General features: G+C 40.1%; 1 protein-coding gene across 1 annotated transcript; it reads right to left on the minus strand.

Annotated features, from left to right (window-relative positions):
- Positions 1–4,009: 4,009 nt before the first annotated feature.
- Positions 4,010–6,949, minus strand: SMCO1 (single-pass membrane protein with coiled-coil domains 1). The gene is made up of 3 exons (XM_016200006.2): positions 6,945–6,949; positions 5,436–5,639; positions 4,010–4,995 (listed from the first exon to the last, which is right to left on the minus strand). Exons 1-3 carry the CDS (start codon positions 6,947–6,949, stop codon positions 4,551–4,553), a joined length of 654 nt encoding a protein of 217 aa, XP_016055492.2. The 3' UTR covers positions 4,010–4,550.
- Between the last annotated feature and the right edge of the window lie 6,471 nt (positions 6,950–13,420).

Genomic DNA, 13,420 nt, shown 5'->3' on the forward strand with positions numbered 1-13,420 from the left:
CCCCTGACCTTTCCTCCCTAGATAGAACATCTAGGCCTCAATTGTATTTCAGCTCCAGGCCCAGAAAAGCAGCACCACCACATAAGCCATGCCATCAAGACCAGCTGCATTGGATAATGACCTCCTGAAAGAACACACCTGGAAAGACGATGCATATTCGATTGAAATCCTCCCCTGGGACCTCCCCTAAGATTTCCTCCCTTAAAACCCTTAGGTGGAGGACCCTCCCAAGTGTAGCCTGTACCTTTCCCTCTCCCCCCAACTTCCCTTTCCCCTCTCCCCAGACTCATCGCCTTTACTTTCCTCACTTCTAAGCTCCAAGGGCCCTTCCTTTGCCTCTATAACTTGTTCCTAAGCCCATCTCTTCTACGAATTAGTTCTTCTACCCTGTGATTTTCCAAATAAATGTTTTCTTATGTTTGAGTCTTGGCTCTGAATTCTTTCCTAGCCAGAACTCAAGTACCGAGGTTGCTGAACCCAGGTCCAGTCTGACCCCACCAGTCTAACACCTGGTGTTCCCACTGCCGCCAACAATCCTATTGAATTTAGTGCTATAAGAAAATATATTTTGCAGTCAGAGAAAGGCAAGTATCACATGATCTTACTCATATGTGGAATCTAATGAAGCAAATAAACTGATGAAAAAAATAGATCCAGAGATATAGAAGCATGGAACAGACTGAGGAATCTCAGAGGGAAGGCAGGGGTGGGGGCAGAGAATAACCTAAGAACTTATATGCATATATGCATAACCCATGTACACAGACAAGTGTGGTGAAGGCCTGGTGGGGGGAGGAGGTGCAGAGTGGAGGGGATCAATGGGGGAAAACTGGGACATTTGTAATACTTTTAACAATAAAGATAAATTTTAAAAATATTTCCACTGGAAAATGGTGGATTAAATATGACTGTGATCCTTAGTACTTTAGAACCAAGCCTCTGAACAGGAAAGGGTTCTATGGACATCCCAGGGTGATCTGATCATAAATTCTTAAAGCAGGTCTTGGTGGGTAGTCTCGCCAGAGGCATATATCTTTTTACCAAAATGTTTATTTTTGCCTTAAGCAAGTAACATCCATTGTTTCTGTGCATCTAAGTTAACACACCTTTGAAATAGCAGTAACTAAACTCAAGAGAGCACATAATCTTGTTGTTAACTAGCCTGTAATCCAATCCCTGCCTTGCTTTCTCCCACTTTCATGCAGTCTTCCTTACTGTTCCTTCCTTAATTTGAAATGCATAAAAGCAGCTGCAAAATTTTTATTCTCAGCATTTGTGATCTTGCTCCTTGGCATATGTCGTTGAGTTGGCTCAAATAAACTCTTCTAAAAATTCTCTACAGGCTTGAATGTTCATATATCAACACCTCCTAGAGTAGGAGTAGAATAGAATGGTGTTTGCCAGGGGCTGGGATAGTTATTGTTTAATGAATATGGAGTTGCAGTTTTATAAGTTCTAGAGATAGATGGTGGTGATGGTTGCACAACATTATGAATGTATTTTTTTGTTAATCCTCACCGGAGGATATTTTTTCCACTGATTTTCAGAATGGAAGGGAGGGAGGGAGGGGGGGAGAGAGAGAAAGATCAATGTGAGAGAGACACATGGATTGGTAGCCTCCTTCAGTCACCCCCCACACCTGGGCCAGGGGCAGGTGGGGGGTGGGGGGGAATCAAATCTGCAACCCAGGTACTTGACAGGGAATATAAACCTCTACCCTCGGGTGAGAGTGCCAATGCTCTAACCACTTAGCCGCACTGGCCAGGGCATGAATGTATTTAATACTACTGAGCTGATTACTTGAAAATAGTTAGGATGGTAAATTTTATGTGTATTTTACCACAATAAAAAAAATTTGGGGGGGAGGGGAGTGGGTCGGTAAGAACCAGGCCTGAGTGTGTGTTTGTTTCTTGAGAAAATCAACTATAGAGGAAGAGAAAAGAAAATCACTGTGCATGAAAATAGCCTTGCCCTGGCCGGTATAGCTTGGTTGAGTGTCATCCTATGCACCAAAAAGTCTCAGGTTTGATTCCAGGTCAGGCATGTGCTCAGGTTGTGGATTTGACCCCTAGTCAGGGTGCACGCAGGAGGCAACCGATAGATATTTCTCTTTCATATTGATTTTCTCCCTCCCTCTTTAAAAATCATTAAAAACATATTTAAGAAGAAAAAAATCTTTTAAGGTTATTTTGGGCTTGCTGAAGTCATTTAGGTTGAGGAGATGAGTGGTTTCCAGATGGAGCCAAAACAAGGAGGTGTAGATCCTTGGTAGAGAGCTTGTTTTAATATGGCTTCAGAAACGTTTGTTGTCTTCCAGTTGTCCATAGTATCAGTCCATTAATCCAGAATTCCAGCTCCCTAATATGGTTCCAATCTGCTTATTCCATGGAATCTTACAGAATTCTTTGAAGCATTCAACTACATTCTGTTTGCTGTCATCTTGTGCTTTCAGGTCTTTTGCTTTCTCAGTTCATCCTAAATGAGTTGGTTTGTGGCTTGCCTACTTCAAGGATCAACTCAGTGTACTTGTCCAGGAAGTATTTCTCCATCACACAGTGATACCCTTCCTCTGAACTCACCACTATATCCTCTAGTGATAGTGGGTTTTATCATAGTCTTATTTAATTCTAACATTTTGAGCTCTGGCTGAGTAGCTCAGTTGGTTAGAGCATCAACCTGATATCCCAAAGTTGTGAGTTTGATCCCTGTTCAGAGCACATACAAGAATCAACCAATGAATGCATAAATTAAGTGGAACAACAGATTGATGTTTCTCTCTTCCTTATTCTCTGTCTCTAAAAATCAATAAATTTTTAAAAATTTTAATTCTTGCCCGGCTGGTGAGTTTCAGCAGTTGAGCATTGACCTATGATCCAGGAGACTGCAGTTTGAATCCCGGTCCAGGGCACAAGTGCAGATTGCAGGCTTGACCCCCAACAGGGGGTGCGTAGGAGGCAGCCAATTAGTGACTCTCATCATTGATGTTTCTCTCTCTCTTTCTCCCTTCCTCTCTCTGAAATAAATAAAAATAAATTTAAAATAAAATTTTAATTCTTTCCTGGCTGGAGTAGCTCAGCAGCTGAGCATCAACCTATGATCCAGGAGATAGGGGTTCAGTTGCCTGTCAGGACACATGCCTGGGTTTCAGGCTTGATCTCCAGTAGGGGGCGTGCAGGAGGCAGCCAATCAATGACTCATCATTGATGTTTCTCTCTCTCTCTCCCTCTCCCTTCCTCTCTCTGAAATCAATAAAGACATATTTAAAACAGAAAAAAATAAAAATTTTAATTCTTACATTTTGATTTCTATTTTTAGAAATCTTCTGTAAAGGCTATATTTTATATACTTCCCCATATTTCCTTGGTCTTATCCCTTGGTCTGCCTGGGGCTGATCAGTCGCATCCCTGAAATCTCTGTCTCCTCCTGCCACTTTAGGACTCCTGTGGAACACTTCACTGAACAATGCAGGCTCTGACTTTCCTGTGGCTGCTGGAAGGACTTAGATGGTGCATCTTGGAAGTATGGGGTGTCATTCCCCATGGAACAAACTTTGGCCAATTGAAAACAGTGAACTGAGCAAGCACAACATAGAAATTCCCTTCCTTTTTTCCAAGGCATGGTTTCTTCAGTGTGTCTGGAGAAGGACCAGATTGAGTGGATGTACCTGCCAAGCAACCTGCTGTGTCTCCTATGGCTCATTTTCAAAGAGGAACCAGCAAGACAAACATCACCTTGTATTACCTCTTATCCTTCCCTACCTAACATCTTTCCAGAATGTTACCTCATTCTCGCTGTCCTGAATTTGTACCTCCCAAATAAAGCATCAGCATTTAATCTTTACCTGCAGGAAAGGGTCCACATTTTGAAATGTTTCTGTTGTAGCACCTAGCACATAACATTTAGTGTTCAATAAATATCATAAATCGATGGTCGGTGTGTGTGAGTTCCCTTTCTAGTATAAATAACTGTGGTACTGTATGAGAGAGAAAATGTAATTCAACATACAATATATGTTAGGCATTTTTTATTGTTTTGTCTTTTAATAGAAATACTTTCACATGGTTCAAAATTCAAAATGTACATATGGATTAATAGTAAAAAGACTTCCTCCTACCTTTGACCTCCTAGACTCTTGGTTTTCTTCCCTAAGACAACCAATGTTCTCACGTTCTTATGTATCTCTTCAGAAGAAGTTTATAAAGTTTATGGATATATTAGCTTATATATGTGTATATATATGTATTTGTGTTTGTCCCTTTTTCCACTTAACAATACATATTGGAAATAAATATTTTAAAACATCACATCTTGGTGATAACTCCATATCATTATACAATAACACAAAGAGCTTATTCATTCTTTTATATGGCTTCACAGAAATATCCATTGTACCAATTTATCATAGTTTCTCTAATACTCCCCCAACTTTTGCTATAAAAATAAGTCCATAACAAATTATCTATACATTTTATAAGATAATGGGAAGATTTATCTTCCCATTTGCAAGATAAATTACTGGAAGTGAAATCGCTAGGTCATAAGGTAACAGGTTAGTTTTTGACTCTTGGCATCAACTCTCTTAGAGATGTCTTTTGCTCTTCAGGAGCTGTCACTGCTTTCCCTTTCTCTATGAGCTGAACAGCCCTCAGCAAACCATTCTGCAGAGCCTGGTTCTTTACCATGTTTGTGATCATGAAAGGGACATCCCTGATGTACAACTGTCTTACTTTGGCACTGTAGTGTTCTGCCTTGTTACCATGAGCAATAAAGAAGGTACAAAGCGCTGTGACATCTCCTTCTTGCAGCCCACACTCCTCCAGGACAGATTCCCACACAACTCTAATGTGCTTGCTCTTGACTTTTCTTCTAAGGACAGAGGCTAAGGTGGGAAGACCTCTCACCAAGTCTGGCAGCTTCTCAAGCACACGAGTGTGCAAGCAGATGAGAACTTCAATGACGTAGCTGTATATAATATTTAATTCTATTGAAGTGAACCTACAAAAAAGGAAGAGCTTCTAAAGCAACAGAATACTTTATGTTCAAATATAAAATGAATTCTATCAGGATAACTCAAAGAAGTACAAACCCACTAGGAGAGCCAGCTGTTGTATTTTAGAAAATATTTTGGAAATAAGGCCTGTGCTAAACTGGATACCTTAGTTCTCTGGCCACCCACCCTATAAGTTTCTCAATGGCAGAGGAGCTATTTTATCCATCTTTGTGTTATTAAGACTTGGGCAAGCAAGAGACTGTGATAAGAAGAGCACCGCAGTACCTGGCATATAAACAGGTACTCAAATTAATCATTTTTTGAATAAATGAATCAAGAATATGTGATTTCTTCACAATCCATATTAAGAAATTCAATTTTAGAATGACCATTGCCAGCTCTCACAATGCCACAAAATTCCCCTGATTTCTCATTGGATACTCACTTGAGTGACAAAACTGCTGTCCACAGCTCATCTTGGGCTGCCTGGCTTGCCAACATCTTGCTATGATGTTCAAATTTCTGTGTGAGATTATCCTTGGTGAAGTCCAGTTCTTTAAACTGTGCTTCTAAAGCTTGGAGTTTATGGTCTACTCTATAGGATAAAAGAATCAAGGGCTGGTTTAAGTCAGGGGACAAAAAGAGTTGCCTAAGATGAGTCTATATTACTTACAACCACTACCAAGTCTGGGCAGCTATTTGCCATTCTCTCTATCCATTATCCTAGTTCTTGCATTCCTTATATTGCCAAATGTTTGGATTGTCTACTTGAATTCATTTGCCATGTTTTATACTTATATTGTACTTTATACTTTAAAAAATATTTTATACAGCCCTGGCTGGTGTGGCTCAGTTGGTTGAGCCTCATCCCATGCACCATGGGGTCGTAGGTTCAATTCCTGGTCAGGGCACATGCCTGGGTTGTGGGCTTAATCCCTGGTGGGGGATGCTGGGGGGCAGCCAATAGATGTTTCTCTCTCTCCCCCTCTCTCTTCCTCTCTCTCTAAAATCAATAAAAACAATTTTTAAAAGAAAAAAAAGTATTTTATATAAGCATTACTTTGAGTCTCACAAGCACCATAAGAAGTGAAGAGTCATTTTTACTATTTTACAGATAAAGAAATTGAGTATCGCCCTAGCCAGCTTGGTTCAGTGGTTAGAGTGTCGGCCCACGGACTGAAGGGTCCTGAGTTCGATTGTGGCCAGGGGCACGTGCCTCGGTTGCTGGCTCAATCTCCCACCCCAGTCAGGGCTAGTGCAGGAGGCAACCAATCTTTGTGTCTCTCTCACATCGATGTTTCTCTCTCCCCCTTCCACTCTCTCTGAAAAGCAATGGAAAAAATATCCTCAGATGAGGATAAATAATAAATAAATAGAAAGAAAGAAAGAAAGAAAGAAAGAAAGAAAGAAAGAAAGAAAGAAAGAAAGAAAGAAAGAAAGAAAGAAAGAAAGAAAGAAAGAAAGAAAGAAAGAAAGAAAGAAAGAAATAGCTTTCCAGCCTATCTTTAAGAAGAAAAAAAAATTGAGTATTCAAAAGATTGAAACCTAATATCATATAACTAGCTAGTGCTGGAACCAATATTTAAAAAGGTGGTTTGCTTGGCCAGGTGTGGCTCAGAGGTTGAGCATCGACCTAGGATCCAGGAGATCATGGCTTGATTTTTGGTCAGGGCACATGCCTGGGTTGTGGGCTTGATCCCCAGTCGGGGGGGTGCAGGAGGCAGCTGATCAATGACTCTCTCATCATTGATGTTTCTATCTCTCTCTCCCCCCCTCCTTTCCTCTCTCTGAAATCAATAAAGATATATTTAAAATAATAATGATAATAATAATGTAGCTTTCTCTACCATATTCTGACTGTTTGAATCCTATCTTTCCTTTAAAGATAAGCTCAAATTCCACTGCCTGCTTGAATCTCCCTGCTTTTCTACCTGAAGATCTCCTCCCTACTTACTTCATTCTCACAAGGACTACCTCTATCACTTGTCACTTCCCACCCCCTATTTTATTTTTAGAGTTAGCTTTTTATGAACAAAATTGTAAGCTCTTGGAGGGAGGGGTTCAGAGACTATTTCTTGGACACCTTTTTTTAAAAAATTGAATTCAGGGAGAGAGAAACATTGATTTGTTGTTTCACTTATTTATGCATTCATTGGTTGATTCTTGTATGTGCCCTGACCCGGGATTGAACCTGAAACCTTGGCATATCGGGATGATGCTCTAACGAACTGAGCTATCGAGCCAGGGCTTCATGGACATCGTTACACCTGTCTCCCAACACCTAGCAGAGGCCTTACACAGAAGTAATAAAATATGTCTTGTGTGATTGAAATCTGAAATATGAATGAGACGTTGAGCTGTATAATCCAAGGGGATTTGAGTAGTTCTGAACAGCCCTAATCATCGGAGGGTGCTGCAGCACCAGAATTATGTCTAATTAAACCACAAAGAACACAAGTTACTTGCCCGAAGCCACCCACATTGTTTTTCATGAAGGAAGTGATACATTAACACACATGCCACTTCCCTGAGCTTCTATGTCCACAGTGACCTGAATACTGGCATGGTTGCCCAGGTCCTGGTCTTGACCTTTCTCCCCAGGCTAGTTCAGCTTTAAATACCACCTCTTTCCTAAGTCTAGACCTGTATCTTAACTATGTTCTGTACATCTCCACCTGAACAGGATATCAAAACTAAACTGTCCTAAACTGAACCTACTAACAACCCCCCACCCCCATCTTCCAAAATTATTATGGTGGAATTTTCTCACTGCTTTGAATTCTATTTATATATAAATAAGGCTCTGTGTGAAATGTGCATTTTGTAGTAGTGCATGACTTAATATGCTGGCAATCCCTGTCTACACATCAAAACTACGTTATCTGGCATACTGTTTGTATTAACTTAGACCATAGGTTATCTCTAGCTTGAACTGTAAAGAGGAACTCTAGCTTGTCAATTAGTATAAAAGTTTACGATTGTAGCAGTTCTCTGAAGTCCTCTCATCAAAAGCCAGTCCCAGATCATTCCAAATAAAGAACATGTCTGCAAATCTGAGTCTGTTTTCTACTACAATTCCCTAGCTCAGTTAATGACATTACCATCCATTCAATTGCTTGAACTAGAAATCTCAGAATTCTTACTTTTATTTTCCTCCCCACTAAGGTCTCTAATCTATCCCCTTCTCTCCATCTCCACTAAACCAGTTAATCACCATCTTTCACCTGGACCTAGGATTACAGTAGCCTAGCTGGGTCCTTGCTTTCAATTTCTGTAACCTCCAATCCATCCTCCAGAAATATGCTCCTGAAACACACTTCTGATCATGCCCTTCAACTGATTATATACTTTTGTTTCTGTGTGTGTTTTATTAATCCTCACATGAGGATATTTTTTCCATTGCTTCTCAGAGAGAGTGGAAGGGAGGGAGCGATTGGGGGTGGGGGTGGGGGAGAGAGAGACAGAGAGAGAAACACCAATGTGAGAGAGACAGACACATCAATTGGTTGCCTTCTGCACACACCAGGGAAGGAACCTGCAACCCAGGTAGGTGCCTTTGATTGGAATCGAGCCTGAGACCCTTTGGTGTGCAGGCCGACACTCTACATCGGCCAGGGCGACTGATTATATACTTTGTATGCCACCCTGACTTGCCCAGTTATATCATTAGAGCCAAGTTGTATCTCCTCAGCATGAAATATAAAATCCTTCACCCTATGCTCCCATTTTCTGCCACTCCTCTCACCAATCACTTGACACATCTAGTGCTCAATGAGTATATAGTATGCGATTTCAAGCTTCCATGGCTTCCATGTACTGTTTCCCCAGCCTAGAGTTCCTTTCCATATTTTACTTATAAACTCCTACTCATACTTTAAGATCCAGCTTAAATGTCCCTCTCTGAAGAGTTCCTTTTCCCTAGCATCAAAGGCAAAATTAATTGATCCTCTCCATGTTCTCATAGCCCTTTAGGAACATGACCATTAGATGGTCAATCATGTTGTTTTAAGTATTTTTGAATACTTTTGTTATCCCTACAGGCTGTGAGTTCCTTCTGGGCACAACCCACATTTTACTTATTTTTGAATACCTGCTATATAGCACATGCATTAATTGAATGGAATTATTGCACCTGGGAGTAAATTTTTCTTTATTATTAATTTACATATTTTTTAACCTGGAAGGCTTAAACCACTTTAACAGAGATAGAAGTCTAATTGGCATGTCTGTAGTTCTTTGCCTATTCTTATTCCTCATACTTCTCTAACCCAGAAAAGGTCTTCTTCCCGGAAAAGAAGACCTATGCTTGCTCCCTCCCTGTATCCCTTAGCAACCTTTTCATCGCGTCCTTCAAGGATATCAGGGCTTCGGTTTCATTGTTCATCTTCTTAAGGCAAAATGAAAAGAAACCAAACAAAAACAAAAACCCAATAGAGGTTTGAATCCAGGGTTTTCTGCTGTCCTCCACTCGGCAACAGGCAGCACCAGCTTGAGTATTTGATCTAAATTCTGCCTGAAAGGTCACCCAGTACAAGAAGCTTTTAATAGCTTGTACATCCAAATATAGTTTCAAAGAACTGATCGTGTGAACACAGGTGTCCTGGAATGCACTATAATGTTTGCCTTTGAAAAACGAGCTGTGATACATCAACATAGCACAACAAGTAGATGTAACTGGGTTCTAAGTATATTCTGGTAAGTGTATATATGGATATACAAATGTAGACATATATTAGGATTAAATTTGATGAAGATATTACTCTCAAAATTTTAACAACTTAATTGGTTCAATTATCATCTAAATTGGGTTAAAAGAAAGCCTCAGACCATTTATGATGTAGATCAATGCTAAAAATCTAACCATCCTTAGAAACGAATATTTATGGAGAGCTTCTAGTATTAGATTAGGTATTGGAAATAAAAACAGACATAAAACAGGATTCCTGAATTTAAGGGATTCAAACTTTAATTGGGGAGATAGGAGGACCTTACTTAAAAAGAAAATGTGGCCCTGGCCGGGGTGGCTCAGTTGATTGAGCACCCTCCCTTGCACTGAAAGGTCCCCAGTTTGATTTCCAGGGATGGTACAGATCAAGATTTCCAGTTCAACCCAAGACTTGCAACCAGGGGAGCAATGGGCAGTGGCAGCTCGTCTCAGGTTTACCCCCCTGAACCTGTCTCCTAGGTCCCTGAGCCTGTCTCCAAGGCCCCCTTCTCTCCCTCTGCCTTCTCAGGGAGCCAAAGCAGCCCAGCCTGGGCTCTTGTTTCTTCTATGCCCTTCCTTGTTTCATTGTCCTAAGTATATTTTTGCTGTAGCCAATAAATTCTTGCTTTCTTTTCTACACTTTGTCTCGACTGAAATCTTTCCCTCAAGACAAGAACAGAGGTCTCCTCATCATCTTCCTGGTAACACACGCAGCTGAGAGAAAGAGAGGGGGGGAACATCGATATTTGTTTTCCATTTATTTATGCATTCATTGGTTCTAGTATGTGCCCTGACTGGTGTATGAGGAGGATGTTCTAACCAACTGAGCTACCTGGCCAGGGCTACCAGTGTGACTTTCTAAATAAACTTTTGCTTGTATTTGAGTTCTTTGGCTCTGAATTCTTTTCTTAGCTGAACTCAAGGACCAAAGTCTAACATCTGGTGCCATTCATCATCAACAGAATCACCTCACAAAATACGTGTAATTCTCCCCTCAGGTCTTGCTTCTGGTATATATCAAATTAAGACTACATGGGTGTGCCTGGCTGGCGTGGCTCAGTGGTTGAGCATCGACCTATGAACCAGGCAGGAGGTCATGGTTCAATTCCCTGTCAGGGCACATGCCCGGGTTTTGGGCTCGATCCCCATCATTGACTCTCATCTTTGATGTTTCTCTCTCTCCCTCTGCCTTCCTCTCTCTGAAATCAATAAAAAAATATTTTTAAAAAACCATACCAAAGGGGTTTGGAGAACTTCAAGGTTGGTGACCAAGAACACATCCACATACCGAGAGGGCAGGGTACCCAAACTCCACAGGGACAGAGCTCCTATGCTTGAGGTCCTTCCAGAACTCACCCTATGCATCTTTTTATCTGGTTACTCATTTGTATTCTTTAATATGTTTTTTGTAATAAACCAGTAATAGTAAGTAAACTGTTTCCTTGGGTTCTGTGAGCCACTGAACAAATTATCAAACTTGGGGTCATGGGAATCCCTGATTTACAACAGATCAGTCAGAAGTACGGGTGTGGACTTGGGATTTTTGATTGGCATCTGAAGTAGGAGCAGTCTTGTGGAACTGATCCCATTAACCTGTGGGGTCTAAGCTAACTCTGGTCAGTTAGTTTAAAATTGGGTTAAACTGTAGGACACCAAGCCAGTGTCTGCCGAGAACTGCAGAACTGCTTGATGTGAAAAAACCCACATATCTGGTGTCAGAAGTACTGAGTGTAGAGAGGAAATGATGTGTTTCCCTTTAATGACTTATTACAAAGTGAATACACTCATGTAACCCTAACCAAAGTCAAGAAATAGAATATTGTCAACTTACCAGAATTGGCATGATCCCTGTGACTCCTCCCAATTACTGCTCTCTTTATCTTCCCAAAAGATAACCACTATGTCTCATTATATAGTATTTGTGTTTTTGAACTTTCTGTAAATGGAATCAAGCAGTATGTGTTTTTAACAGCTTTATTGAAATATATTTCATGTATCATACAACTGACTCATTTTAAATGTAAAATTCAAGAAGTTTTAGCATATTCACCATCACCACAATCACTCCTCATTCCTTCCTAATCCCTCTTTCCGCTGTTACCAGCACTAGCAACCATTAACCTACTTTCTGTTTCTATAGACTTGTCTATTCTGTAAATTTGATATAAATGCACATATGCAAAAAGGCTGAAAAATAAGTGAGCTAAGTGTTCATCTTAAGATGCTAAAAAAAGTACAAATTAAACCTAAAAATAGTAGAATGAAGGAGAAACAGAAAACAATTGAATAGAATTATCAAAGGAAACACTGGTTCTTTGAAAAGGCTGTTATTATTGAAATGTTCCTGGTAAGACTACTAAAAGAAAGAAACCAGATAAGCTATAAGGGGACTGAAGAAGAGGTTATCACTATACATGCAAACAAGTATTAAAAAGCTAAGAGGATATATATTTTTAAATAAAGTCACTTTTTATTGATTTTTTTAGAGAGGAAGGGAGAGGCGGAGAGAGAAACATCGATGTGAGAGAAAAACATCAATGTGATGAGAAACACTGATGGGTTGCCACCCGCACCAGCCTGACTAGTGATTGAATTGGCAACCTGGGTATATGCCCTGACCGGGAAATCAAACCTGCGAACTTTCGGTGAACAGAAAGATGCTCACCCAACTGAGCCACACTAGTCAGGGCTAAAGCTAAGAGGATATTATAAATAAATTCATGACAATAAATTTGAAAATCTATATGAACATCCAAGCTGCTGCATGTACCAACAATTTCTTCCTTTTTATTAGAAGCATTCCATTGCGTGCATATATCACAATTTGTTTAACCATTAACCTGTTTAAGGAATCTGGGCTGATTCCAGTTTGGGACTATCACAAATAAAGCTGCTATAAACATCCATGTACAGGTTTTTATGTGAACATATGTTTTTATTTGGGGTAAATGCCCAAGAGTGCAATTTCCGGGGCATACAGTAGTGGTATGCTTAGTTTTGTAAGAAACTGCTAACCTGTTCTCCAGAGTGGCTGTACCGTTTTACATCCCTACCAACAATAAATGATAGGTCTAGTTCTCGCTAATCCTTATTAGCATTTGGTGGTGTCACTATTTTTTTTTATATTAGTAGCCATTATGAAAGATATACAGATCAATTAAAAAATATATGATCCAGATTTTTTAGTATTTTTGAAGGGTGGGTTGATCTGCAAATATTAAACTTCTATAACCCATACTGATTCAGGTTTCTGAGGGATAGGGCCCAGTCATCTATATATATACATGTACATATACATATTTTTAATCCTCACCTGAGGACAGGCTTAATTTTAGAGAGAAGGGAAAGTAGAGAGGGAGAGAAACATTGATTGCCTTCCCATATGCAGCCTGACTGGGGATCAAACCCAAAACCTAGGTATGTGCCCTGACTAGGAATTGAACCTGCAACATGTTGGTGTATGGGGCGATGCTCCAACCAGCTGAGCCACACTTGCCAGGGCCAGGCATCTAGATATTTTAAAAATCTTCATGGGTGAATTTGATTTGCAGCCAAGATAATGAAAACACCTTGATTTCAGAGGACACAAGCTTTGAAGAAAAAGTTATCCTTTGAAGAAATAGCCATATCCAAGGATGAAAATGTCATAAAAAAATGAAAGTATGTGGTAGGATAGTAGAGCTGAATGACAATTCAGAAATATAAACAAGGCCTGGCCAGGCGTG

Source organism: Miniopterus natalensis, chromosome 6, assembly GCF_054644295.1.
Source record: "Miniopterus natalensis isolate mMinNat1 chromosome 6, mMinNat1.hap1, whole genome shotgun sequence".
Lineage (NCBI taxonomy): Eukaryota > Metazoa > Chordata > Mammalia > Chiroptera > Miniopteridae > Miniopterus > Miniopterus natalensis.

What these genes read in the sequence shown, in the direction of transcription:
- SMCO1 (XM_016200006.2), bottom strand. An exon ending in ACAGCAGTTTTGTCACTCAA is followed by an intron (nt 4,996 to 5,435) that starts GTGAGTATCCAA and finishes CCTTTTTTGTAG; the next exon opens with GTTCACTTCAATAGAATTAA.